This window comes from Dipodomys spectabilis, unplaced genomic scaffold (assembly GCF_019054845.1).
Source record: "Dipodomys spectabilis isolate Male_0828 unplaced genomic scaffold, ASM1905484v1 ptg000145l, whole genome shotgun sequence".
In the NCBI taxonomy this organism is placed as follows: Eukaryota; Metazoa; Chordata; class Mammalia; order Rodentia; family Heteromyidae; genus Dipodomys; species Dipodomys spectabilis.
Genome location: NW_024870822.1, coordinates 18,307,531 through 18,334,922, shown reverse-complemented (window position 1 = coordinate 18,334,922; position 27,392 = coordinate 18,307,531). Strand labels below are relative to the sequence as shown.

The 27,392-nt window shown below is 35.1% G+C and overlaps 1 protein-coding gene across 14 annotated transcripts in view; it reads right to left on the bottom strand.

Moving 5' to 3' along the window:
• The window catches only part of Sox6 (SRY-box transcription factor 6), a 375,414-nt gene that overhangs the window by 287,372 nt on the left and 60,650 nt on the right, over positions 1-27,392 (bottom strand). For all 14 annotated transcript variants that reach the window (XM_042691570.1, XM_042691569.1, XM_042691576.1 and 11 more), the window contains one exon: positions 13,969-14,176. In XM_042691570.1, coding sequence (XP_042547504.1) covers positions 13,969-14,176 — 208 coding nt within the window. The remainder of the gene's footprint in view (positions 1-13,968; positions 14,177-27,392) is intronic.

Genomic DNA, 27,392 nt, shown 5'->3' with positions numbered 1-27,392 from the left:
ACAGTATTTTCACAATAAAAAAAAATGGCCTATCACAACTCAATGATAAAAATCTAAATTAAAATGGGCAAAAGATGAACAGATAAACAAATACACAATAAAATAGCATTCTGCCATCAAAAACAAAGAATGAAACTATGCCACTTGCAGGAAAATGATGAAATTGAGATCTTCATATTAACTGAAATGAATAATAGTCAAATAGACAAGTATCATATTTTCTCTTATATGCAAGATATTTTTTAAAAAGCCATGAAAGCAGAAGGGAGTCAATTACTTGGTGAGACTAATGGAGGAATGCAGAGAGAGTGAGTGATTGAAATACAAAATATGTAAATGTGACAATGTCTAATGAAACCCACTGTTCTGTAAAATTAATAGTAATTAATTTTAAAGAAAATGGACAAAAGATATAAGTAATTTACCAACTAAGATAAACAGATGGCAAACATCACAAAAAAAATGTTCAATATCATTAGCCATAAAAGAAATACAAGTTAACACCACAGTGAAACATCATTACACAGCTATTAGAAAAGTTAAAATAAGCTGCACTGGTGGCTCAAGCTACTCAGGAGGCTGAGATCTGAGGATCTCAATTTGAAGCCAGATTGAGCAAGAAATACTCTTATCTTCAACTAACCACCAAAAAGCTGAAAGTCGAGCTGTGGCTCAAGTAGTAGAGTGCTATCCTTAAGGCTCAGGCCAAGCCCTGAGTTCAAACCCCAGCACTGGCACACAGAGAGAGGTGTGTGTGGGGGGGGGGGGGGGGATAGCTAACATATAAGTAACAAAATTAAATAAAAACAAAATTAAATAAAAACAAAAACAGAAAATGAATCTCTCTCACACTTTACTCGGAGTGTAAAACAGTAGAGCTATCCCAAAATATAGTACAGCAGTTTCTTTTATAAAACTAAAAATATAATTATAACCTGACAAATATATTTCTGGCTATTGACTATAGAGAAATGAAACTTTCTGTTCCTTCAAAATCTTATAAACAATCTCATAAATTCATAGGAACATATTTGGAATAGCCAGAACTAGAATCTGCTCACGTGTCCTTTAACCAGTGAATGAACCATTAAACTGTAATGCCTACATATGATATGCACTATGGAATAAAAGCACAGACTTTTTATATAAACAATTCAGATGAATTGCCAGGAAATTTTGTTGGATTTATTGAGAAAGCTAATCCACAAAATTAAATACTGAATGATTTCAATTATGAGACATCTTTGAAATGCCAAAGTATGAGAAATTAAGAAAATATTAGTTATTGCCAGGAGTTTGATGTAGAGGGTGAGGAGTGAAATGGAGATGCATACACTTATGTGCAAGACAAGGGATCCTGGAGATATGTGAACTGCTCAGTATTTTGCCTATTATGTTGATACTTGAATCTAAATAGGTGATATATAGGTAATAAAACCATACTGTACTTAAAATATAAACCCATAACCAAATTCAAGTGGACAATTTTTTAATAAGACCAATGATTGTATCAATGTCAATAGTTTTCCTGTGATAGCATGCAACTGTTTTACAAATGTTACCACTAGGGAAAACAGGATAAATTGCACAAAGAATCTCTCCATATTATTTCTGAGTACTTTATGTGACTCTACCATTAACTTCAATAAAAATCTACTCAAAAAATGTAGCAAGCAGTGAGGCATGGTGTCCCATAATTTTAATCTCTGCTCTTTGGAATGTTCTCAAGGTAAGAGAGAAAGAAAAGAAAGAAAGAAAGAAAGAAAGAAAGAAAGAAAGAAAGAAAGAAAGAAAGAAAGAAAGAAAGAAAGAAAGAAAGAAAGAAAGAAAGAAAGAAAGAAAGAAAGAAAGAAAGAAAGAAAGAAAGAAAGAAAGAAAGACTCCATTTCAGAAACGCAAGCCTAGTAAAGTGGTATCCATTTCTAATTCAAGCTTTGGGGGAGGTGTAAGTAGGGGGACTGAGGTCCCAGGATAGTACCCTCGCAAAAGTGAGACCCTATCTGAGTATAACAGGCTAGTGATGTGGCTCAAGTAGTGGAGTACTTATCTAGGAAGTCAAGGCTCTGAATTAAAACCCAAGAATCATCAAAGATGAATAAATACAAACATATATAGAGTTAGAGTCTACTGAAAATGGAGAAGCAGTTTAAATTATTGATAATTATTCAGAGAAGTCACAAGAGCTAAAATAGTCAGTAGGAGACTAGATATGGCTTATATTTTGTTTATTTGAAAGTAGAGTTGGGGGGCTGGGAAGGTGGCTCAGTGGTAGAGTGCTTGCCTTGCATGAATGAGGCCCTGGGTTGGATTCCTCAACACCACATAAACAAAACAAAAAAAAAAAAAAAACCAAAACAATAAAACAGAAGTGGCTCTGTGGCTCAAGTGGTAGAGCACTTGCCTTGAGTTGAAGAGCTGAGGGATAGCACCCAGGCCCAGAGTTCAGGCTCCATGACTGACCAAAAGTAGAGTTGGGCTGGGAAGGTGGCTTGCATGAATGAGGCCCTGGGTTCAATTCCTTCACACCACATAAACAGAAAAGGCTGGAAGTGGTGCTGTGACTCAAGTGGTAGAGTGCTAACCTTGAGCTGAAGGACAGCACCCAGACCCAGAATTCAGGCAAAGAAAAGAAAAGAAAGGAAAGGAAGGAAGGAAGGAAGGAAGGAAGGGAGGAAGGGAAAGGAAGGAAGGAAGGGAAAGGAAGAAAGAAAGAAAGAAAGAAAGAAAGAAAGAAAGAAAGAAAGAAAGAAAGAAAGAAAGAAAGAAAGAAAGAAAGAAAGAAAGAAAGGAAAGAAAGAAAGTTGAGTGAGAATAAACAAAAAGTCATTCTGTATAGGAAGGATAATGGCTAAGCATCAAATTGCCTGATTAATTCAACTTAACACAGTTCTCATTCTTTAGATAAGAAAGTTTTTCCTGAGATTCTTCAGTATTCTTAAGCAAAATGCTCACTAGAGAAATATTATAAAAGAACTCCAGAACCCAAGTTCTAATTTAACTAAGGAATGTCCAAGTTATATTCACATCAAGAGGGGGGGGAAAGCACAGCAATGTAGAGACTGGATAATGAAGTACTGTTGTTAGAAAGAAATCTCAGCTATGCTGGAAAAAAAAATCAAAGCAGCTGGTTTCCATCAGGTAAACAATACTCCTTATCTCTGAAAAAAAGGATTGAACTGTTACAAATAGTGAGACAGGGACCCTCCCTTCTTTCCATAGTGTGACATTGTTTTGAACATCTAAGAAATGTACTTACTCACTTGTGTAACTTCATAGAGGGGCTGGTAATTCTGCATACTTATGATAGATTGAGAATGGAAAGGTTATAGATTCAAAAAATAAGAACGTGCAAACCCATCTGAGTAGACAACAGAAAGATGAGACTACCTAGAAAAACATTCCTGTTGTTAAGTGGGTATTGTGGCTGAGAGAGGGTAAAGAGTCATTAAAAGAGAACTATTTGGGTTTTTACACTGACCTGCATTGTTATAAAAGACAAAGTTACAACTTAAGACTGATTCAGGGGAGGCTAGTAGAAGGGGGACCCATGTTATAGTAAGATAAGAGAGGTAGAAGTAATAACACAAGGCAGCATTTAGAATATATAATAATCCTCACATGTTTATTCAAATAGCATATATTTATTTGAATATAGAACACACTGAAAATTGAAATAAAACCTGTTGAAAATGTTTTAAGAAGAAGAGAGAGATGAGGGAGAGAAATGGAGAAGGCAAGTTTGGTCATGTACAATGTACAGAAGTGACACTGAAATCTCTTAGAACTAATATATGCAAATAAAAAAATTTAAAAATCTGGGGCAGTTAAGGTGGCTCGGTACAGCGCTTGCCTTGCATGCCTGAGGCCCTGGGTTCGATTCCCCGGCACCACATAAGCAAAAAGAAAAAAAGCCGTTAGTGGCGCTGTGGCTCAAGTGGTAGAGCGCTAGCCTTGAGCTGAAAAGCTGAGGGACAGTGCCCAGGCCCAGAGTTCAGGCCCCACGACCGGACCCCCCCACCAAAAAAAAAAAATCTTACAGGTACTGGAATAGAGACATGGACAAGTGACAGAGGATAGGATCTCTGCTCTTCCTGACTTACCCTTTAGTGAGTGGTTGCTTAAACAATGATACAATAAAGGAGACAAATGGACAAAGCTTATAGCAATGAAAGTGCTAAGGTGAAAATGAATAGAGAATTATATCTAATAATGTTTACTACTTTAGACTCAGAGGTTAAGCGAGGCTTCTCTGAGGAAGTGATGATAGAATAAAATCTGAATGATAAGTAGGAGCCAGATGCAGAAATCTAAAGAAAAAAACTTTTAAAACCAACAAATACTTTTCAAGACTTTGTACATTAGGCACATAATATATTTTCCCAGTCTCTCTCTTCTGAGAATAAAAAGAGATTAGGCGGCTTATGCACTGATTCTTAGAATTCCCATCTCTTTCCTACCTATAACATACCTCTGTGGGAGGTAGGGGAGTGCTATTTAAGTTAATTATTGCATTTCAGAGTGGAACAGAATCTCAGTACACAGTTTATTGGTCATTCTTTTAAAACTGTCTTTTGACTCTATCTTGCCTTTATCCTAAAAAGTATTATTTTTATTATTAATTCTGCTATAACTGATGCCATGCTGTTGTTAAAAGCCATTTAAAACTTTTGTTATAGTTTCATTTATTCTTCAGTACACCTCCATCAGTTCTTTTTCTAGCCATTGTATTTGCTCATTTATAATTGATTAAGTAAGAGTATTAGGGAAATCCATAAGCCTATAACTTATATACTTGGTAGCGAATAGCCTATATTCTATAACTTAATGGTGGGAATACGAGTCTGGACTCTCAATGCAAAGTGTGACTCTTTGGTTGTACACACACTCTGGGTATGAGAAAGCTATGATGGGTTTAATTGTCACAGATAAATTCACCATTAAGTCATAGCCTTGAAGCCATAGCTTTGTCTTTAAGTACTTCATTGGACAATGCCTTCTTCAGATATCAAAACTGAATAGCAGTTTTTATCTCTAAATTCATAAATCATTTTTATCTCTAATTTCTAAACTTAATAAAGAAGATAGGGAATAGTAAAGAATGGTTTCAAAATAAAAGAAAATGAGTCATGAAACTGGCTCAGATGAATGGTTTAATCTGAAAACATCATGAAAGAGAAAAAGTCTGATCGTGGACTCTGAAACTTGAATACAAACCTGAAAATAAAATAAAAATGACAATAAAAGTAAGAATTTGTCCTTTAGTACTTACCTAAATCAATATCCCTTTTCCTAAATTAAGAAACTACAGCTAGTTCAGCCAATTAATTACTATTATATAGTAAGTTACTAAAGTTCAGGACAAGAATGCACTTCAAACCCAAGAGCGTTTCAACATCTGTATTCTCTTCAGTTGAAGATTTCTAACTAAGTGGTCAATTGTCTACAAAATATCTATTTCAATATAAAAATGGTTGGTAAAACAATGTCAATAATCAATAAGCTTGTAATTTTGAATGTGAAGTAGTGTTTGAGAAAAAGAAATGATTCTGAGCTCAATATAATTAGAGATCAGGAATTACTTTAATTCTAAAACCATACCCTGAATGGGAAACATCAGTAAAAAGGATCAAAGGAAAAAAAAGAAGTATGTTTCCTAACAAACCTAGTAATCATGGTTCCAGTCAAAAAACAACAATGTGCTTGTGCTTATAGTTGAAAGAAGGGCTGAAGACATTCTATTAAGATACAACAAAAGGAAAAAGGAAAATTGCAGTGAAGGGTCCATCAAAGGCTCTTGTTGAGCTTCTAAAAAGCACAGTGATAAAAAAAAAAACAGACCCTATACTAGACATTTTGAGGAAAGTAGAACCAAAAGATATAGACTGTTAAGTTATAGCTTTCAGGGATTATCACACACACACACACACACACACACACACACACACACACACACACACACACACACGAGTTTCTTTGTGTAATGTTTTCAAAGAGAGTAGCAAAAGGATACAAAAATTTGTCAATATAAAATCTACTCTTGAAAGAGATATCCTAGAGAACAAACTCATCCCACATGCATCAGTACCCAGACACAGTAGACAGGAATATACTGTTACATAGCATTTTACTATGGAATAGTGCAAAAATGTTGTATAAAAATGAAATGAAACTCAACTAAAAGTGCATGAAATAAAATTGATGATCAAATATGAGTATCAAATGCAAGTCCAGATTATTACAGTATAACATTTCTTTTTCACAAAGTTCTAAAAGGTATGGGTATGCATGGCTGTAATGCCAGAACCAGGGAGGCTGAGGCAAGAGAATTACCAGTTTCAACCACCATGACTACACTGAAAGACTTTGACTCAAAAAAATAAAAAGTCTAAACTGAACGAAGCTCAAACAATGTATACACATACAAAACTATTCTAAAACAAAAAATGGTAGACCATGATAAACACAAAGTAATCATCTGAATAAGCAAAGATTGGTCAGATAAAGGAAGTAAGTAAATTCAGTAGCACTCATCATATTTATTAAGCCGCATAATGAATTCACAGGTGTTTATTTTATTTTCATGGCTTATAATAGGGACATAAAATATTACAAAATAAACAAATGTTTATGTTTATCACTCTTTATCTATTCACTTATTCCTTTTGATTTTGTGTACATGTAGAAGACAATGGAGGTCTAAAAACTACATTCTGTTTACTTTTTGAGACTCTCTGATAAATCTTGAAGAAAATCTAAAAAAAAAAAATCCATGGAAAACTGCAAAATGCTAATGATCCACTCACTCTCCACAAATTCAAATAGCACACAACCTGACTTATTTCACTAAACCATGAGAAAGCCACATCCTTTTTTTATATAAAATGCCAAGAGAGTACCTTCAGCTTCCCAGTTCAGTGAAAGGAAAAATCTGAAACAATTGCCTGCATCTGTTAACATTCTTAGCAAATAATTTTTATAGGAGCTAGGAATGGGCCAAGAAATGTGAGGCATCTTTTTAAGGCAAGGACACACAAACTGAAATTAAGAAAAGGATTCACTCTAATAGTATATTACCTATACCATAAATGGGAGTTGCAAAACAATAGAAAATAGAAATAACCAGGCTTTGATCAGAATGTCTGTGGTTCACTGCTGGCTTATTTTGTTTTATAAAAATTACAAAGCAAATATGCCAAGCATCGTTCTTACACTAATACTTCATAATGGTCATAAATAAAATACCAATAGTTCTAGCTCCTTTTATAAGTTCTAAATGTTATTGTATAATTCTATTGAAAGATACTTGTTTATTTAAACTATCCAGAACTAGATAGGTATTTATTCTGAATTTTTAAGAAAAGGAAAAAGAACAGAATCTCATTGGGAGGAAATACTTATTTTAAAGAGAAGAAAAAAATGAATTTAAATCAAGTTGTATCAAAATTGCTGTGAATACCCAATTGCTTGTTTGGCAAGAATTTGAGTGGTCACCAGCATTCAAATGACTTGAAATTTCCAATATGTTTGAAATAATAACTCCGGAGTTTTGTAATGAATACTTAATGTGAATTGTATACAAAAATCCAAAACCTGCCCCATTTCTCCTAAGAATGAGAAAGATTTGAATCTGAGAGGTGCTAAGGCATCACCAATAAAACCTTCAATTAGAATAGTGCTTTAAAAAACCTAATAGCCCTAAATTTTGCCTTAAACTGTTTTGAGGCTACAGCATGTTATGAATAGGAAGCTTTTTGTTATTGCATGGGATTTAATAGTTCTTTACTGTAACATGAATGCATTGCTCTTAACTGGGTACTATCTACAAACCTCCTCCAAGGCTTTACCAACTTCTCTCACTGACAACATCACATTCCACATACTTCTCAGCAGGGAAGATTGGCTTCCAGTGGGGAAACTTTAGTATCAGCTTTTCCAAAAAGCCTGAAAGGCAAGTTAAACTGAATTGCTCTTCCAGAACACAAGAGCATCTTGGCTGCCAAATGCTAAATCCCTTAACACCACAGGACATTTCCTATGATCGGTCTGTGGTGCAGGGTGAGATTCCTATAATATTTCTCTAGAAGTTTCTTCAAATAACAACAATAACAGTAATAGTAGTTACAATAACAATATTTAGAGTTATAATTAGAAAAGCTAATATAAATCTGTTGACCAATAGGGGGTTGGAAGCAGGGAAAGAAAAATGCTCTGTTGAGTCTGGGTACTAGCAGAAGGGCAGTCAGCTAACAAGGAGAATGAGTAAGTTCAAAGTAGGTTGTTTGCAACTATGAAAACTAAACAATAAACCTGTTGAAATTGTTTCGGAAAGGAAGTGTGATAGAAGAGGGTGAGATTGATTGGAATTTATGGTAAACGTGCAGCAATATAACAATGAAATCCCCCCCTCAACTAATAAAAGCACAGAAAAAAAGGAAAAGCTAATATAAAATATGTCATATCCTCACAACGGTACTACAAGAGAGGTATCATTCATCTTGTTTCGCAGAAGGAGGAACTTCTGAAGTATGCAGGGTTAAATCATTTTTCCCAGCTAGGAAATAATGCTAGCTACATTTGTTGAATCCTGATGTCTGCCAATAGTATAAAGGCTTTAGTTGCATTACCTAATTCTTGATCCTCATGATAGCATGATAACAATGCCCAGTTTTTAGTTGCGAAAATTGAGAGAGAGCGGTTATGTAACTTGTTCTTTGCCACTTGGTAAATGCTGAAATAACATTTAAACATAGACAACTTCAGAGTTCACTCTCTTAATCAGTAGGCTGTGCTGTCTTTCTAAATATTAGAACTGGAATCAAAACCAAATCTAGCTCCCTCATAAATACGACTTTCAAAATTTGTTTCTCATTGCTTGAACTATACACAGCTAAAGTACAACTAAAGCTCCCAGAGGAGCAAAACATACCAACATGTACTCTAACTATACTCCAGCGAAAATATATGTAAAAATCCAAATGATTGTTTAGAGATGCAAATAATGATAATAATCCATCAGATATACACATAAACACATGCTCATTCTTGTGCCCACAAACAGCTGCATAATCCATTGGAAAGTCTATCCCACCAGGAATCCAAAGGCTCAAATGCGGCTGCACTTTCTCTACATGCACAGTAAAATGAATCCACATACTTTCGTTACCATGATAGCTGGAGCACACAATTCCACACGGCAAACACATACCTATGTGTTCTGACCAATGTGTGTTTGATGGAATGTTACCTAAACTTGTTCACCTATATTAGGTTTAGGGTTCTGCCAAGAAAAGTTCATTCATTCTGATACTTCTGCCTGACTCCAATCTTTGTCACTCCCTTCTAATCACAAGAATTATTACCCATAGAGCAGTCTTGAAAACGATCAAAGAGCAGAGAGACTTATTTTGTCAGATAGTCAAAGGGTTTTATTGTGGTGTTCCTTTTCTTGCAGTCTCACATGACTCCAGAACCTGACCCAAACCAGTGTACACCACCCAGGATCATATACTTAGTAGTATGAGACACAAGACATGATAGTGGCTAAAGTACTATTATTAAAGAGAGATTAAAACAGCTGTACATTATGCTGAAGCACTCACTCTTCTCTTTACAAACAGACGGTCCTGGATTACAAGCAGCACTTGACCATTTAAATCACGACAACAACCAGATTTAACCAGCTGGGCCATATTCTCCTAGGCAGTGCCTGTTGACCTCCTCAGTCGCAGCTGCTCAAATGAAATTCTCATTAGACAACTTATTTTCAGAAGCCAAAGGACTCTCTGATTAAATATATGTATTTAGATATAGAAGTCCTTTTTAAAGTATTCATTTTCTGACAACTGTCGCTTATGTTAGAGCCCAGCTATATTGGCAACAAGATGGGTGATACAAGGATAACTAAAAATCATCATTTAATTACAGCCAAAGGATGTTTTTTTCTTGGAAACATTTTAACCTGACTCTATGAATAAATGCTTCACTATGATCTCTATACATCAATTTCAACAGTATTGATATTGTGTGTGCATATAAATATATGTCTGGCTATATCTATCAGCCTACTACACACCTATTTATTTATGACTCTAAAGCAAAGTTAAATTTACAAAAGGTAGAAATGTTATCTACTCTCCATTAACCTCTCTGGAATAAAGGAGCAGGGAATTTCTGACAGCATGTTTGTTCCTCAGGGTTTCAGCAATTTATTCAAATCATGGCTAGAAGGAGACATTTCTTGAAGAAATGACAAATTAAACTCTAAGCTGTAATTTAGTTGATCAAAGCATCTGCTTTATCAAATATGTATTATTTTAAAATGTACCATAGTCAGGTGCCAGTGACTCACACTTGTAATCCTAGGTATTCTGGAAGCTGAGATCTGAAGATTGCAGTTCGAACTAGCCAGAGCAGAAAATTCTGTGATATTCTTATCTCCAATTTAACCAGCAAAAACACAGAAGTGTAGGTGTGGCTCAAGTGGTAGAGTACCAACCTATAGTGAATAGGCCAAATGAAAACGTGAGGCCCCAAGTTCAAGCTTTTGTACCAGCACACACAAAAGTAAATAAATGAAACACATTAGACCCTAATAAAGTATATAGTTAAATTTTTGCATATGAAGGCAATGAGCAGAAAGGTAATATGATAGGCAAAATATTCTCCAGGACAAAAATGACTCAGGAAAGATCAGCATCTATTATATTAACCACAAAGTCCTGCCAATCAGCTAATCATATGCTATGACTCTTGAACCATGACGTAATAGTGAGGAAGGGTCCTGTAATGCATTTGCAATGTTCAGTGTGTTAATATGTCTCAAATGAGAAGATGGACTGATAGACTTTAGAGTCAAAACAGGGCTGGGTAATAGTGGCTCAGGTCTGTAATCCTAGCTGATTTGGAGGCTAAAATTGGGAGGATCAGCAGTTAGAGGCTAGCCCAGGCAAATAATGTTTGAGAGACCTCTTCTCAACTCATGGCTGACTACAGAGGCATATATCAGTCATCCCAAGACTAGTGGAATACTGAGATTGAAAAGATTGTGCTTCTAGAACAGTGAAAATAGAAAAGTCCATCTCTACAGAAGGGACACTAGATATTATAAACCTTCATGATAGCAAGAATGAGAGGCGTAAAGTAACCAGGAGTTAAACTTTTGCTGATGTTTTCTATAGTTATTTGTTCTATTATGCTAATAAAAACTAGAAATCTTCATTGCTTCCATTTATAAAACTTTAAAAACTTCTATTGTATTACCATCTTCTAAAGGCACCACTTCCAAGAATAAAATTGTTAAATATCCTTTGAGATATCTTTGAGAACCATTTCTCGTGGTCTTCACACTTAAATATCAAGTCTTAACAATTCTATCTCCTAATATCTTTTCCATATGCATCCTCCTTCTCATTCCTACTACATTTATTCAAGCATTCATTATCTCTAGCCTGGAACAACTTCCTTAATGTCTCTCTCTGCTCCAATTTGTACTACACAGTGCTGTCAGACTAACTTTCCTGAAGGAAAGCCCTAATCCATTACCAAAGTGTGCTCAAAAATAGTCAATGGTTCCTTCATCACCTTTCATGTAAAGTTCAAACATTTCAACCAAATATTAGTCTTTATGATTTGAACACAACAAAGATTTTCAGTCTTATATCCTGTATGCAGATACACCTTAAATTAGACATTGAACTAGAGTTCATTTGATGTTTGTCTTCTATCTGTAGTAGAACATGAATTACCTCAGGTTAGGAACTGCTTCAATCATTACGGGAACTATGTCATCTAGCATAGAGGTTCTTCACCTGCAGTTCACAAACCCAAGAGACATGGAAAGATAAAATTCATGGGTTCTGAACTTGGATGGAAAAAAGTTATTTTCTCATGGAATTTTCTAATTGAACTTTTTGGATGTAAACTTACTCCATTAATCTCTAATTAAAATTTTCTATTTATCTATTTATGCAAATAACAGATTATTACATTTGTTTTTACTATCATCAGATTGTAGTTGGTATTTTAAAATCACATTATACTTGTTAAGAGATATTTCAAAATATCTTCTATGGTTATAACTATTTTTAATAGTTTGACATTGTTAAACTCTCCATAATATGTAATTTTAAGGTTAGTAAGCTAACCTTAGTAAACTAACACATTCCACCACATCATAAAAATTTTAAATTATTTAGTATTTTAGTATAATTATTCTGTGTATAATTCTATATAATCGACAAGATTCATTTAAAATAATTCTAAGAATGAATTTAGAAGTTTCACTGGGTATGAAAGAGATCCATAGAAAAAATAAAGCTCTGAGAGGGCAGAAGAATCAGCATGAAGTTTACCCATTAAAGATCATGTATATTACCCATAATCTACCAGGAACCTATCCATAATATAATAGCTCATATTTTGAAGAGTCTAGAATTTCCCGATCATCCAGTATCTTAATGGAAGGAAAAAGAGAGAGGTATAAAAAGATACACAAAAACTAAAAATTTGTAATTGCAGAGAAATAACCATAAACTCAAACAGTCCTATTTAACTGAATGATCTCTAGGGGCATCATTACATTAAAACATGGTAAAAATAATTGACATTTATAGTATTATGATCATCAATAAACACATCAAATTCACACGGTTTACAGTGCATAAGAGACTTATAGATCACTATGACACTTAACTCTCAAAATGTTTGATTTGTCAAATCCAGTACAGTATCACACCAAATTTCAAATGCTGTGGTTTAGAAAGATTTAAGAAGTTACTCGAGGTCACTTAACTGCTAGCTGGGTTCCTAATTTACTACATTATGCTCTGGAGTCATCAAGAGGCTGACACTGCATCATATGATCTAGTTACTGAAACAGGGAAGCAAGAAACACATTTTAGAAAGATTTTCACAAAATTAATTGAAATTAATTTAAATTTTTTATTCTTAAAGCATCAAATTAGGTAAGACTAAAAAAAAAATTCTCCTGTATCAAATCCCAGTTTCCATGTAGTGTCACAGAGGTCTAAAGTTAACTTATAAGACTAGAGATAAATCCAGAGTATTTTGAGGCCTAAAAGTTGTGCATTCAAAAAACAAAAGGAAGAAAGAAAGAACATACATCACATAGCAATCACATAAACTTCACTTATTTTGTTTAAAATTTACTGTAGAGTTTTCTTTCCTCACTGTTTTCTACGATTTAGGCAAACCTGAGTAGATAGACTCTTGTGCAGAGCAAAGAAGCTAAATGAGGGAATTTACAGCAGATGACACACCAAAGCACTCTGCCTTGAATATTAGCTTTAATAATATTACAAGCCCACCGTTCTCTACAACACTTGAAAGTAAAACTAGAACATATATAAAGTAGAATCTTTTTAATATTTTAACGTTTTGAAAGTTGGAATGTTCATAAAGAGGCTGTAGAACAAAAGGAAATAAGGGTGAAAGGAAAATTCTTTTCTTTCCTTTTTCCTGGGCCATACTTAAGAAAATTCTGCGATCAAAACCTTGATATAGGGCTGGAAGTTGGCTCAGTGGTAGATCGCTTGCCTTGCATGCATGAGGTCCTGGGTTCGATTCCTCAGCACCATACATAAGCAGAAAAAAGCCGGAAGTGGTGCTGTGGCTCAAGTGGTAGAGCACTAGCCTTGAGCTGAAGAGCTGAGGGACAGCGCCCAGGCCCAGAGTTCAGGCCCCATGATCGACAAAAAAAAAAAAAAAAGATATAATATCACAAGGGCCATATAAAATACACAAATGAAGCTATCTGCTTAGCACTCCCAATAGATCACCACAGTACATCTGAAGGACTTTTCTTAGCTAGTACTAGTTACATACTTCTTTGTTCCTGGAAATCCCACTCTTTTTTCTAGTTTGCTTGTTTGTTTTATTTTGTTGCTTGCTTGTTTAAAGCCTGGAAACTTAAAAAGTAAAAAAAAGTCCAACAACTAGGTCTACACATACCCTCTTGTTCTGTCCGAGTCATTTCCTCAAGCTTCTTCTGTTTCAGTGTGTCCACCACATCGGCAAGGCTCCCTTTGCGGCGTTCAGGGGTTCCAAAAGTAACACTGGTCATTATATCGCGGTCCCGACTCCCTTCGTCAGGCTTCTGTGGTGAGGTAGAGGTATTTCGGAAGGAATATAGGGAACATAACTTATTATTCTCTGACTCCTAGAAAAAATAAAATCAAATAAAGCCATTAGAATATAGGCTTCTTTGAAAATCATTGCAGAAGAAAAATCCCAAACTAAGGACAATACATAGGACTGATGGGATAAACAAAACGTTAAATAAAATAAAATATACTAACCAACTTCCCACAACCTTAAAAACAGGTACGTTGAGGCAAAAGCCACATTTCTGTTTACCTTAGAACCAACAGAAAAGTTCATTTTAGTATCTAACACTCACAATTCACCATAATATATAAAATACCTAAAACAGTGCCAGAAGTTAGTCAGACCTGAGTATTTTTGTGTGCTGGAGTTTGGGAATGATCCCTTGTTTCAAGCTACACACATGCCCATTAGAAACATCATTCTATTCTTATCCTGAACAGTGATATTTCACCACACAGTACACATTTTTCGTGTAGCTTTTTTTGACATTTTTTAACAGAACCGGTTTACTGCAATAGCATTTTCACAGGAATGAGTTCCATCACAGATACATTAGTTAAGTAGGAGGAGGAAAAGCAACTATTCATTGAAAATAACAAGCATTAAAAATGTATGGAGAAAAATTTTTGGTATCTTTCCCTAAGTCAGACCTGGGTATTAGAGGCAATAGCCCTTTAATATTCTTACATTCACATTTTCTGTACAAAAGTATTCTTTTTCCACTTGACAATAAAAAGTTCTCAAGTGTATACTCTTCAGAAGCTTCAACATTCTAATTTTTCCAATATCTGTGTCCTTCTCAAAGGAGCCCAGAATGCCTCAAGAGCTAGAGGAAGCAGCATGAGGCAAAGTTACATAATTGATAACTAGTGGACAGGGAGAGAAAAGGAACATGAACTAGACAGCTGTGAGTTTTCACATATACCGAGATAATAATTATACTTGGTAAGTGCTGGATATTTACATACTGTTGCTGTTATATATAAGGTGGAGTCAAACCTATTTTCAAGATGATTGGGCGTATACAATGGGATGACATTTGTAAAGTCCCCAAGTCAGGGTTCCCAGGGCTGAAGTGGTATTAGGTTAGTATTTTTCCGAAGAAACAGACCTAGGAATAAATAACTTTTTTTTTTCTGTTTTGCTTTCTAGACTTTAGAAATAGTAAAGTAAATAAAATTGAACTAAGGTAAGCTTTGACAACCCTGTAAATATCCTAAACACATTGCATTGTATACATTAAATAAGTAAAATGTATGGTTTATACATCTTATTTCAAGAAAGCTATTTAATATGCTGTGAGCTAAATTCTTATTGCTAGCATAATGCCTAGAAAAAGGAAGCAAAATATGTTTGAGCAGAAATAAACCAAAAAGGATAAAATAAATGAGGCAGGAAGGGAAGATACCTCCTCTTTACTTTGTTCCTAAATCATTTCCCTCCCCCAGTAAAGACATTTTATCTCACTAAATATTTACTGTGATTCTGTGGAGTAAGACAAAGGCACTCCTTTGCTTAGGTGCCTGTCATGATTAGTACATAACTCCTTAAAATAGCCATTTCCTTCTCCACTTTGAATAAATGAAAAAATGAAAACTCAGAGATTTAGTTGCCAATGCTCTTTGACCCTGAGTAAAGTCCATACCAGATAAATGACTGAGTCTTTGATGAATCAGTAATCAGCATTTGATCAGCTGGCTTCATTTCTCAAATGCAAATTATTTCACATCATAGCCTAAACATAAAAAATAAAACCTTGACTCAGTCAAAGAGATTAAAGACCAACTCAAAACAAAAGACTTTTGAAGTAGCTACCTACAAATAACAAACCAAAGACCTCCTCATCACTCTTAAATACAGGCTCTCCAGCTTAGGTAACACATTTAGTGTGTAGAAGACCACTTCTCAGAATTAAGTTCAGTCTTGTGTGCTCATAGTCACTTACTTGTCAGTCTGTCTTCCTTGGACATGTGGTCACTGCCATTCTATACCACAGACAATTACCACTGGTTCTATATTGCAATGATGACCCATACTGTCCTCTGCTCCATAATTTGTGCAAAATGGATCAACACTACTGATTATACACAATAAGAGGTTTAAAAGTCATGATTACTCTCAGGAAAGCCACAAGAACTACTTACAATTTTCCCAAAGCACCAACATAGACCATAAATAAAACCATTAACAACATAAATTGTATGTTACTTTACATCTTCCTTAGGAAAACTGAAAGAGAGAAATATATCATTGTGGCCCTCACTTTTTAATTTCTAAAAATTAAAATATTTATCCTTCATGAATAGAAGGCTACAAGTATTTCAGTGAAAGTTCCATATAAACCAATACACACAATAAGTTTGTTTAATACAAAGTAATTCCAATTTTTAAAAAGTGAGAAAAGAGCTCTAATTCCCCCCAGAGGGGCTACACAAATTTTAGGTAAAAATTTTTGAACAAAAGGAAATTTTAGCTAATTCTTCAACTTTCTAAAATCAAAACAAGTCCTAAGGTATACCAGTTGAAGCAAATGTTCAAGGATACTATCAATGAAGCAACAATAGGCATCATAGTGCAATCAAGACCAGGCTCTTATAACATTCTGAATATACCAACTATGTTAGTCAGCTTTCCATTATTGTAACAAATACCTAAGATAAGTAAGCTTAGAGAAAGGACTTATTTTGCTGACAGTATGGAGGTTTCAGACCCATTGACCTCATTGCTTTGGGCTTGTTTTGGCACAACATGAAGGAAAGCATGCTGGGGAGGAAGACTGTGTACCTGGCCAGGATGCAAAAATGAAAGAAGTAAAAAGAAAAAAGACCAGAGCCTGATAATCTTCTTGAAGGGCATACTCCCAATGACCTAAAACCTCTCCCAACACTATATCTTAAGGGTTCTACAACCTCCTAGAGCAATACTTTGAATACAGAGGCCATGGAGGAACCTTATCCAAACCATAGCACCAACCTTCAGAACTGTGAAATCCCAGCATTCAGGCAGATGAATCATGAGTTCAAAGCCAACCTGGACTGTAGAGCAAGTTCAAAGCCAGCTGGCTTATATAGTAAGACCTTGCCAAAGAGAGAGAAAGGGTGGGGGAGGAGAAAAAGGAGAGAGAAAAGAGAGAAAGGGAGAGAGGAGATGACAGGAGATAGGGAGGAAAGAAGAAAGACAGAAATAATATGAAAAGAAAGAGAAAAACAAAAGACAGTGTCATAGTGAAATCTACTAAAATGTAAAAAAAAAAGGGAATGAAAAGAATAATAGAAGGGACCAATATTAGCAAAGTAATTGTACGCATGTATGAAAATATAAAAATAAACCATTTTTACAATTAATGTACACTGATAAGAAAACCTTGGCACTTGCAACTAGCTTTTGCTAGAAATGCTATCAATCTCACTTACCCTCTGTGCATAAGGCCTACCTCCATTCTCTGCAGGAGCAGCTCCAGTCCACTACTGATCTGATTTGGCTGGGCTGCCAACCACACCTAGACAAGGAATGTGGATGGACAGCCATACTGCAGGCAGAGGAGAACAGTGGGCTAGTACTGCACAACTCAGATAAGATGTCAGGAATTGGGAGTTGGAGAGCTTAGGTCAGGAATGGCATTCCGACTGTATAATAGAGTAAAACCCACATACAGGTGGAAGTCTTTACAGTTGAAATAACTGGAAAATGGCCTAAGAACCTGCATGAATCAACTTTCAACCTGTGGCACCGTCCTAATTGAAGGGGAGGGAATAATATGACCTTCTGTTACCATCCCTGAATGATTTTTAGCAAGCTAAATTAAAAGGATTCATTCTTATTGCTTTGTGTGTTGCTTTGTTTTTCATTTTGAATGAAGCATTTTTAATGACAACTTTAGCCTCATTCTAGGTCTCTCTCTCCTTATAGAAAAGGCTTATTATGGACATCTAATCTATCATATGCATGCCACACCATCTACAGTACTCTTCTTATTCATTAGACCTGATTCACACCCATTGAAGGAAAGCTTAAAACATGTTTCACCCAGCACTTACTTAATGAGACACTCCAGGGTTTCTACCATTACCTTAGCATTCACTGTATCTAAATATTTTAAGTTTCAACTGAGTGGTAAAGCTGTGATATATAAGTACATATAAATGTTAAAAATATTAAGTGATACTACACACACACACACCATATGTAGCATTTTCTAATCTCCAACCTTTTTATCCTCAATCTTTAAAGAACCTTTTCTTGAAGAATTTCAAAACCTATCTGCCAACTGTCTTATAAAAGCTTTACACTATTGTGCTGGTAGTAAATTATTGTCCCAAAAGATCTACCAAATCTAGATTTTAATAACTACTAAAAGGAAACAAAGTTTTTAGTAGGTTGAAGATTCAAATGCTAACATTTACAGGTTCTTTCTCAGAAGAAAAATTTTTTTCTTGAAAGTAACATATTATAAGGAAACTAATCAAGTTAACAAAGCTTAGCTGAGTGACAATTTGGATCTAATTGCCAACAGATCATTTGTGATGAAAGTATCATTTGCTCTAATAGTAAAACAAAATATGTTCCTATTTTCTTTTATTTAAAATTACTATTTGCTGGAACATACTAGATTTACACGTACTCTCAAAGTTGACATAACTACATGACACACACATTACTAACAATTAATAACAGTAAAATTATTCATGGATCCATGAGAAAAGTAGATTTGCTAATTCGTGATTCCTAACATCAAAACAAAAGACCTGCTGTTTTTAAAATGTTATTTTCATTTACAGGGGAAAAAAAAGCACAAGCCCCAATTTTTCTAAATGACCCCATTATCCTATTTAACAAAAGGAAGTAAATATACTGATCAGAATACAGAAACATATTAAAATCCCAAGACTGTCAAGAGAAGTACATTCAAAAGGTTCACAATATTCAATACACCATCAGTCTCACAAAAATCGTATCTCAAAATTCAAAGTTCCTTAAAAATATAGTTATTGATTCCATCTATCACTTAAATTCCCTGTGCTAAGTAACATTGGATAATAAAGTAGTTAACAATGGACAGACAATCTGAGCTAGCTTTTCTAGTTTAAATGCCAGCTTTTCTATCTTCTTCATATAAACTCATATAACTTCACATAAACTCAGACAAACTAGTGAATCTCACTGGCCATAATTTCCATTTCTCGAAAGTAAGAGTGACAATAATAGTAAAGAATCTACCAAATGTGGTTGCTACAAGTATTAAATGAATAAAAATTAAACACATACAGTTCCTATGACATAAAAAGTGCTCATTAAATAATGGCAGTTGTGTTTGGAAACACTATTTCACCCTTTAGTTCTATCCATAGAAATGTTCAGAATTACAGCCTTTCCACTAAAGACACGTTTGTAGAAAACCTTTGTATCTTTTTTCATAAAGAAAACATTGCAGTTTCATTCATTTCTTCTTTGTAAGACATAGATCATTCATTCTGATCATTCCTATTAGTATGCTCCAACTTGTTTACTGTTCTTTGTCTCCTAAAGAGTGGTGTCCATAAACTCTATGTACTTACACTCTCACTGCCTCTGAGATATCGTGTTTTCAAGGTTGAATGCCATGGGATCCGCAGTCTCGTGGATGAGAATACTTCAAAGTCTTTTGGTAGTGACATTTAAGAGCTTTGTGGCAGATAAACCTAACAGTGAATTCCTTAACACCTGAAGCAACACTCTACTAATGTTCACCTACTGGCTTATCTGTGTGCCTACCAACTCAGGAAGTCACTTTCATCTGGAAATTCATTCATAGTCAAACTATCATGTAGATGATACTAATCTAAACAATACTGCCATCCTAGGCTGAACTGACTAATAGAATTAACTTTGAAACCAAGAAGTTAGCAGTAGCAAGTGACTTGGTGATAGTTCATATCTTGACTTTCTGAGATCAGGAAACTGAAGTGAGAGAATTAAGTGATTTTCTTAAGGGCACAGAGCAAATTAGAAGCAGAAATGAATACAAAGATGAGTTAGCAATGTGATTTTTTTGTTTCTCTTGTATGTTCTTCCTCCACGGTATAACTCCTGTTTTCACTGCTTGATGTCTGTGCCCTGAATCTTGAATATACATTTTTCTAATTGGGGAGGGGAAGAGAAATAACAAAATGCTGAAATAAGGATACAGGTTGACCCACTGTAACAATGAGATGTACAAGAGACTATGTTGAAAATGAACTTTACAACTTGGGAAGGGAGGAGTGAGGGAGGTGGAAAGGGAAGGGATGATAAGGGGAAAACAAAGGAGGAGGTAACAATGCTGGATAGGAAATGTACTCATTACCTTACCCATATAACTGTAACCCCACTGTACAGTATTTTTACAATAAAAACATATTTAAAAGATGAGTTAGCAGCATTTTCTCTTAATATTTTTTAACTCTTGGGAAAATTATTTTCACTGAAGAGAAAGACTTTCTTTTTATGGTTTAAGGCACTGCGTAAGTTAGGGAAGGATTTCAAGAGCTTATGGGTAGTGGTAAGTTCTTGTAGAATAAAGTTTCTATGCATGGAGAAGAATGTCAGGATTCTACAGAGTTTTTCTTAAGATGAAGCACCAAAGGTGGGGGTGAAGGAAGACAAATAAAAGTAGTACTGTGGCTCAAGTGGTAAAGCACTAGCGTTTAACACAAAAGTTCAGGAACAGCACCCAGGCTCTGAGGCCCAGGACTGAACAACACGAAAACGTACTAGAGCCTGTAATCCCAGTCAAAGAACAGAGGATCCTGGTTTGCCTATCATCCCCAGTGACACAGAGAAGCACAAATAGGGAGGATCACACCTCAGGCTAGCTTGGGCAAAAAGGAAGACCCTACCTCAAAAATAACCAGAGTGAATGCCTAGCAAGTGTGAGGTCCTGGGTTCACTCCCCTGTATCATCAGTAAATACCAATACATAAAAAATTCCAGAGCCCAATTAAAGTTTGTCAAACCCAGGCCTGATACGGTGGCTCATGAATATAATACCAGCTATTGTGATGGTGGAAATCAAGAAGAGAACTGTTTGAGGGCAGGCTGGGCAAAAGTTAGGAATATCCTGTCTTAACAAGCCATTTAGATGTGGCAATGTAAACCTGTAATTCCACGTAGTACCGAGGCAAAGATAGGAAATCCTAGTCCATGGCCAGCATAGGCACAAAGCTAGATAGACACTCTGTCTGAAAAATAACTAAAATACAAAGGGGTCCCAGGAAGTAAGACTCAAGTAGTAGAACCCTTGTCTAGCAGCATTGGCTCTGGTTTAAGGCCCAATATCATACAAAAAAATGGGAGGGTTATTATCAAATCCATTTTGTTCCTACTACAGGTGTTACTGTATTAATAGAGAAGTCCTTCCAGAGCCAAGCTAGTCAAATGAAAAGAGATACGTGAACAAATTGTCTTACATCTCATACATGCTGAAACCTTAGGGTCATTTTGTGAGTTCAATTATCTCTACGCTTCAGTATTCTAGCAAAATATAAGTAACACTCTAGCTCTCTGATTTAAACTTTTTTGTACACAAGTTTGAACTCAGGCCCCCTACTTGTGAAGCAGATGCTCTACCACTTGAGCCAAAACCCCAACCCTTTTCTTTTTCAGATAAGGTCTTAACCTTGTGTTCAGGTAGCTGGGATTACAGACATTCACCACCACACTTAGCCTGTTTTAAATGTTTATAATTAGAACAAACAGACAGACTAAAATGATTCCCCAGGGGCTATAACGCTTATGAAAGAATTATCTATCTGTACACTCACCAACAGCTTTATTTCCTATTTGCAATTTCAAGAAAAGTGAACCTAATCATAAAATGGCATCACTTTAACACAAAGCAGCATGTAAGAAGTCAAACCCTGCCATCAAATTTCCCCAATGTCTGCAAGCATTGCATTCCCCTACCTATAGGCCATAAGTCTTAGGCTGCAGGGATCAGTTTGTCTCTAGAAAGACAAAGAAAGGTGCAAATTTTTATTTTTCTCATTTAGCTTCCAAATACCACAAAGAAAACCTAAGATTCAGTCTTCACCTCATTTCATCACCAAAAACAATAGAAAAGAGAGCTGAACTCTAACCTATGAATAGAGAGTAAAATACATGTAGTCAAAGATAAACAAAATACATTAATAAGAGGACAACAAGGAAATATGTATCTTTAGTTGGAGCAGATGAGGTGACAAATAAATTACTACAACTGAAGACTAAATGTTAACTATAAATTCAAAAGCAAAAAATATGTACAATGCGTTCATGATTTAATCCTGGCTAGCTTAATGCCTTTACAAAAACAATTCTCACCTACTCTAATTCTAATTCTTTGTAAATGATTCTCATCTAGTACATAGCTATAATCTATTGGTGATTATTTTGTACATTTCCTCTCAGAAGTTTGACAAATTTGAGAACATTGTATTCACAATACTATCAACACATTGGCAACTAAAACAAGTTAAATTATATTGAAAGCAAAAGTCTACAAAGATTTTAATAAGATTTTCCAATGTCTAGAGTATTAATAAAATATTAAGAAGGCAACTGAAATTCATAAATAATTTATAATCCAACCTGATGGTAAAATTTTATTGGCAAAGATTTATAATTTATACTTTGGATTCACAAAGACATATTAATGAACTTATTTTTTTATTCACCTAGAAAAATATAATGCCTAGGCATTATGGAGATGTGATAGCACCAAAATAATACCTATACGGCTAATAGTATGAAAAAATAAATGCCATTTCATTGAAAGGAATTTTAGCAAAAGAAATATAGCTTGATGTTGTTGTTCTTCAAAAGAAGAACATTTCATGAGTTGGGTTCTGGTGGCTCACACTTGTAATTCTAGCTATTGAGGAGGCTGAGATCTTAGGGTCACAGTTCAAAGCCAGCCTGGGCAGGAAAGTCTGGAGCTGTGGCTCAAGAGGTAGATCACTTGAGAATAAAGGCCCAGGGACAGTACCCAGGCCTTGAGTTCAAGTACCAGGCACAGCACCAAAAAACAAAAAACAACACACACACACACACACACACACACACACACACACATTCCTCTTGGAGAATCTTAAAAGGCAAGAAAAACTTTCTTCACTACAGAGGACAGTGATAAATTTGTATAGTAAGGAAATTAAGGTATTAAGGCACATTGACTAAAGACTTGTTCAAAAAAGAGTAGATATGTTTGTAGAAAGAACAAAGTAGGCTTGAAGCAGCTGGTTTAACTAAAGAAAGAGGCAGCCCTTTCAATCTCTGGATGAATGGTACAAATAGGATTCACTCTGCTGACATTGCCTTTATAGATAGTAACCCATTCCAGTTAAAGAAAGTAGATATCAAGAAATATGGATATAATCCTGGTTTCCTCCTCCCAGAGAAGTATGCTACCTATCATTGTCTGCATCACCATATTCTTGCTGATCTAGAAGGATCTTGAGACTCATACCTTATTCTAATCATGAACAGCTCTAATTAGATATGTAAACGACTACATGTTATGTGATATATACTTTACTTTCTAAAACAGGTTGCTTTAGAAGCATTATAAAAATGTGCAAGTTTCATCATTCCAGTAATTCTGTTTCAATATAAAAATGTATCCAGGAAGGGATGGTAGGAGAAAAACAAAGGAAGAGGTAACAGTGCTCGACAGGAAATGTACGCATTACCTTACTCATGTAACTATAACCCCTCTGTACACTATTTTTACAATAAAAATGTATTAAAAAAGAAATGTACCCAAAGTCAAACCAGAAGGAACTGCATGAGGAATTCTGTACAAGAAAGTATACATAAATTCTGTCTTCTTTACCTTATGTATGGTATATTCACATGTATATCTTTGGGAGGGTGGGGAGCACAGAATTTGAGGGAAAAAGAGTAAAAAAATGTAGCAGTAGAGTGCACTGGACACTGTTGAAAGTGAACTATGAAACTCATGGGTGGAGATGCGAAGGAGGGATCGGGAGAGAATAAGGGAACAGAAGACACTAAGAAAGGAAACACACTCATTGCCTGATTCATGTAATTGTAATGCCTTTGTACATTATCTCTATAACAAAAAAGTAAATTAAAAAATGAAAACAGAAAGTATGCATAAATCAAAAGGACCTGTAGACAGAAAATATGCTTGTAGAATTCCGGTTTAATCTAAAAATATTGGTGCACAAAAACCAGCTTCCACTAAGTAACTTTGACAAAGGTCTTACTCAAAAAATCTAAAGTCTTCTATAAGCAAGTAACATGTTAATCCATAAAAAAATAAAACCTGAGAATAATCTTAATTAACTGTTCATGCTAGATTAGATTATATTAGATTTTCTATTAGTTTTCAAGTTTTAACTTAAATAATTATCATAAAACAACTTCTCTTGTATCTAGAAATGCTATAGACTGCAAACTATCCTTTGGATAGTAGACTAGGAAAGTCAAATCATAAGAGCTTAGGAAACGCACACTAGCAGCATACAGGTAAAAGGAACAGAAACAAAAAGAATTAGTGATTTAGCTTAGTGCCTACCAAGTGCAAGGCCCTGAAATTTGGTCCTCAGCTCCGAAAAAGGGCAGAAAGCAAGTAAGCAAGAGAAAGACAGAGAGAGAGAGAAAGAAGGAAAGAAAGGAAAGAAAGAAAGAGAGAGAGAGAGGGAGAGAGAGAGGGAGAGGGAGGGAGGGAGGGAGGGAAGGGAGGAAGGGAGGGAGGGAGGAAGGAAGGAAGGAAGGAAGGAAGGAAGGAAGGAAGGAAGGAAAAGAAAGGAGAGAAGGAGAGAGAGGGGCTGGGAAGATGGCTCAGTGGTAGAGTGCTTGCCTTGCATGCCAGAGGCCCTGGGTTCGATTCCTCAGCACCACATAAGCAAAAAGAAAAAAGCCAGAAGTGGTGCTGTGGCTCAAGTGGTAGAGCACTAGCCTTGAGCTGAAGAGCTAAGGGACAGCGCCCAGGCCCAGAGTTCAGGCCCCACAACCGGACCCCAAATAAAAAAAGACCAGAAAGGAGAGAGAAGGAGGAGAGAGGACAAAAGGAAGGAAAGAGGGAGGAAGGAATTGAGAGAAAGGAAGAAAGAGAAAAAGAGAAAGAAAGAGAAAAAAAACACAATATTTAAGCTTAAGAGTAAAACTAAAGAAAATTAAAGAAATGTTGGCTGAATCCCAAGAAAGATAATCCTTATGCACATATAGGAATGCTATAAATTGTCAGAGAATATCAGTGATGGAGTTCATTAGTAGATTCATGTTATAGTCAGTGCTCTGCAAATGAAAGGCACTGGATCTTATGCAACCTAAAAGATTAAAATAAAAATAAACATAGCATCTCCCTTCTCTTCAAAGTCATTCTCTTGAGGCAATTTTATTGAGCTAGGAGAAAAAGAAAAAGAGAGTAGGGTCAAATTTTACTTGAACAACCAAAATACAAAAGAAACTCAAGTCTATACAGATGTAGCAAAGAAGTATCATATTTTGGCAGGTGCGCAATCTGAAGCCCACATAATCACATGTTAATGATAGAGTATATTAATTAACATGAATACCTGATTCCCTCAGACCCAAGAAGGAAAAAAGGAAACTATTCCAGAGCATGTAAATGTTCCTACTTTTGATAAATATTTTGATAATATCCTAGATAAGAAGGAAAACGTTTCCAAAAAGTATCCATGTAAACATGTATCGTATCATTAAGGACCAATGGGTTCCTATGCCCAAAATCAAGATTATTTCCAAGAAATATCCCAGTAATTTCTTTTTAATATAAACAATCCAGATTCGGGCAAATGCTTTTCTCTCCTTTTTAGCATGAAAATTATAACGATTACTAACATCTAAAACACTAGACAATGCTAATTTTCTATATTTATTACCCATATCAAGTTTTGCCAAATTCCATGTGATAAAATTTGTTTTCATTTTTAATTCAAGTTGTAAATAAATTTCTCTCGTGACATTTTGTAGATAGTTGAATCAGGAGCTAGTATACTTTGAATTTATTGAAAAATGGGAATTCTTCCACCAAACTTCCTAGATAATGCTGTTCAGTGACTCGTAGTCAAAGATAAACATAGTCATGTGTTAACAGACACACATTTCAACATAACCAAAACTGAATGCACTTCTCAAATCTGAAAACTAGAAGTGAGGTCATACTAAATTTCTAAAGAAGAAATTTCTAAGTCTTGCTGGTTTGTGAATTTTTTTCCCCAAGTGCATCATAGATTAACAAATACCACAAAAGATGTATATAAATTTTATTTAAACATTACCACCATAAATTGGTTGCAAACTAGTGGACATTGCTATACTTTCTGAATTGTAGTGTCAATAAAAGGAAATTAATTTCATGTGAGTAGTGCCTAGAATCTGATATCATTACTTTGTTAATGGTTAAATGTTGCACACAAAAAACTGGAAACAATTTAAATTTTTAAATCTTTCAGAAAGTAACAAGGTGAGACATCTTTCAAAAATCTGTCACAATATAAAAGCACGACTGCAGAGGAAATCTTCACTAAACATTCCTGGACTGTGTTATCACACAATGATAACAACTCCATTCCCAGAAATGGTTACAAAGTCCACACCAGAAATTTTATGACTCCAAATGAATTACATAAAACACTCTCCAAAGCTGATTAGCAACTTCATTGGACTGGAAGCAAAAAAGACAGGCAAAGAGTAAACATTGTTTACAAGTAAGCAAGCAATGTTCAGATAGTTATTTATTAAACATCCCAGTATGGCTATTATTATTTTTTTCTTTCAACTACAACAAAGGACATTATTGATATCTTGTAGTGGGAAATTATTTTAAAACTTTTATAGGAGATGAAATTCATCCAGGAGAATTTAGAGTTCAAAGGGGTGATATCAATCAAGATGAACTGTATTCATAAACTGCTTTAAGTGGGAACGCCTTTGTACAACTACTCAAAGATGATAAAATATTTTTAATAAAATAAAGAGTTCAGATATTCTAGGTTAAGAGTCTACTATGATTTTTTTCTACTCAACTATACAAGGATTTAAAGCTAGCTGTATAAAGCACTATTTTGAAAAAGATAAATATACTTATATATAAGTATACACATGCATATGTATATAAGGTTCTACCTTACTGTCACATTGTACATTTCATTTCCAGGACTGCGGGAGTTTCATCCATTATCTCTATAGCCTACTCCAGAAGCCACCTACAAACCATTGTTTCTCTTGCAAAACTTCTGACTCTTGCCCAGGGCTATCATTCAGCAAGGTCTCTGTCTATTCCT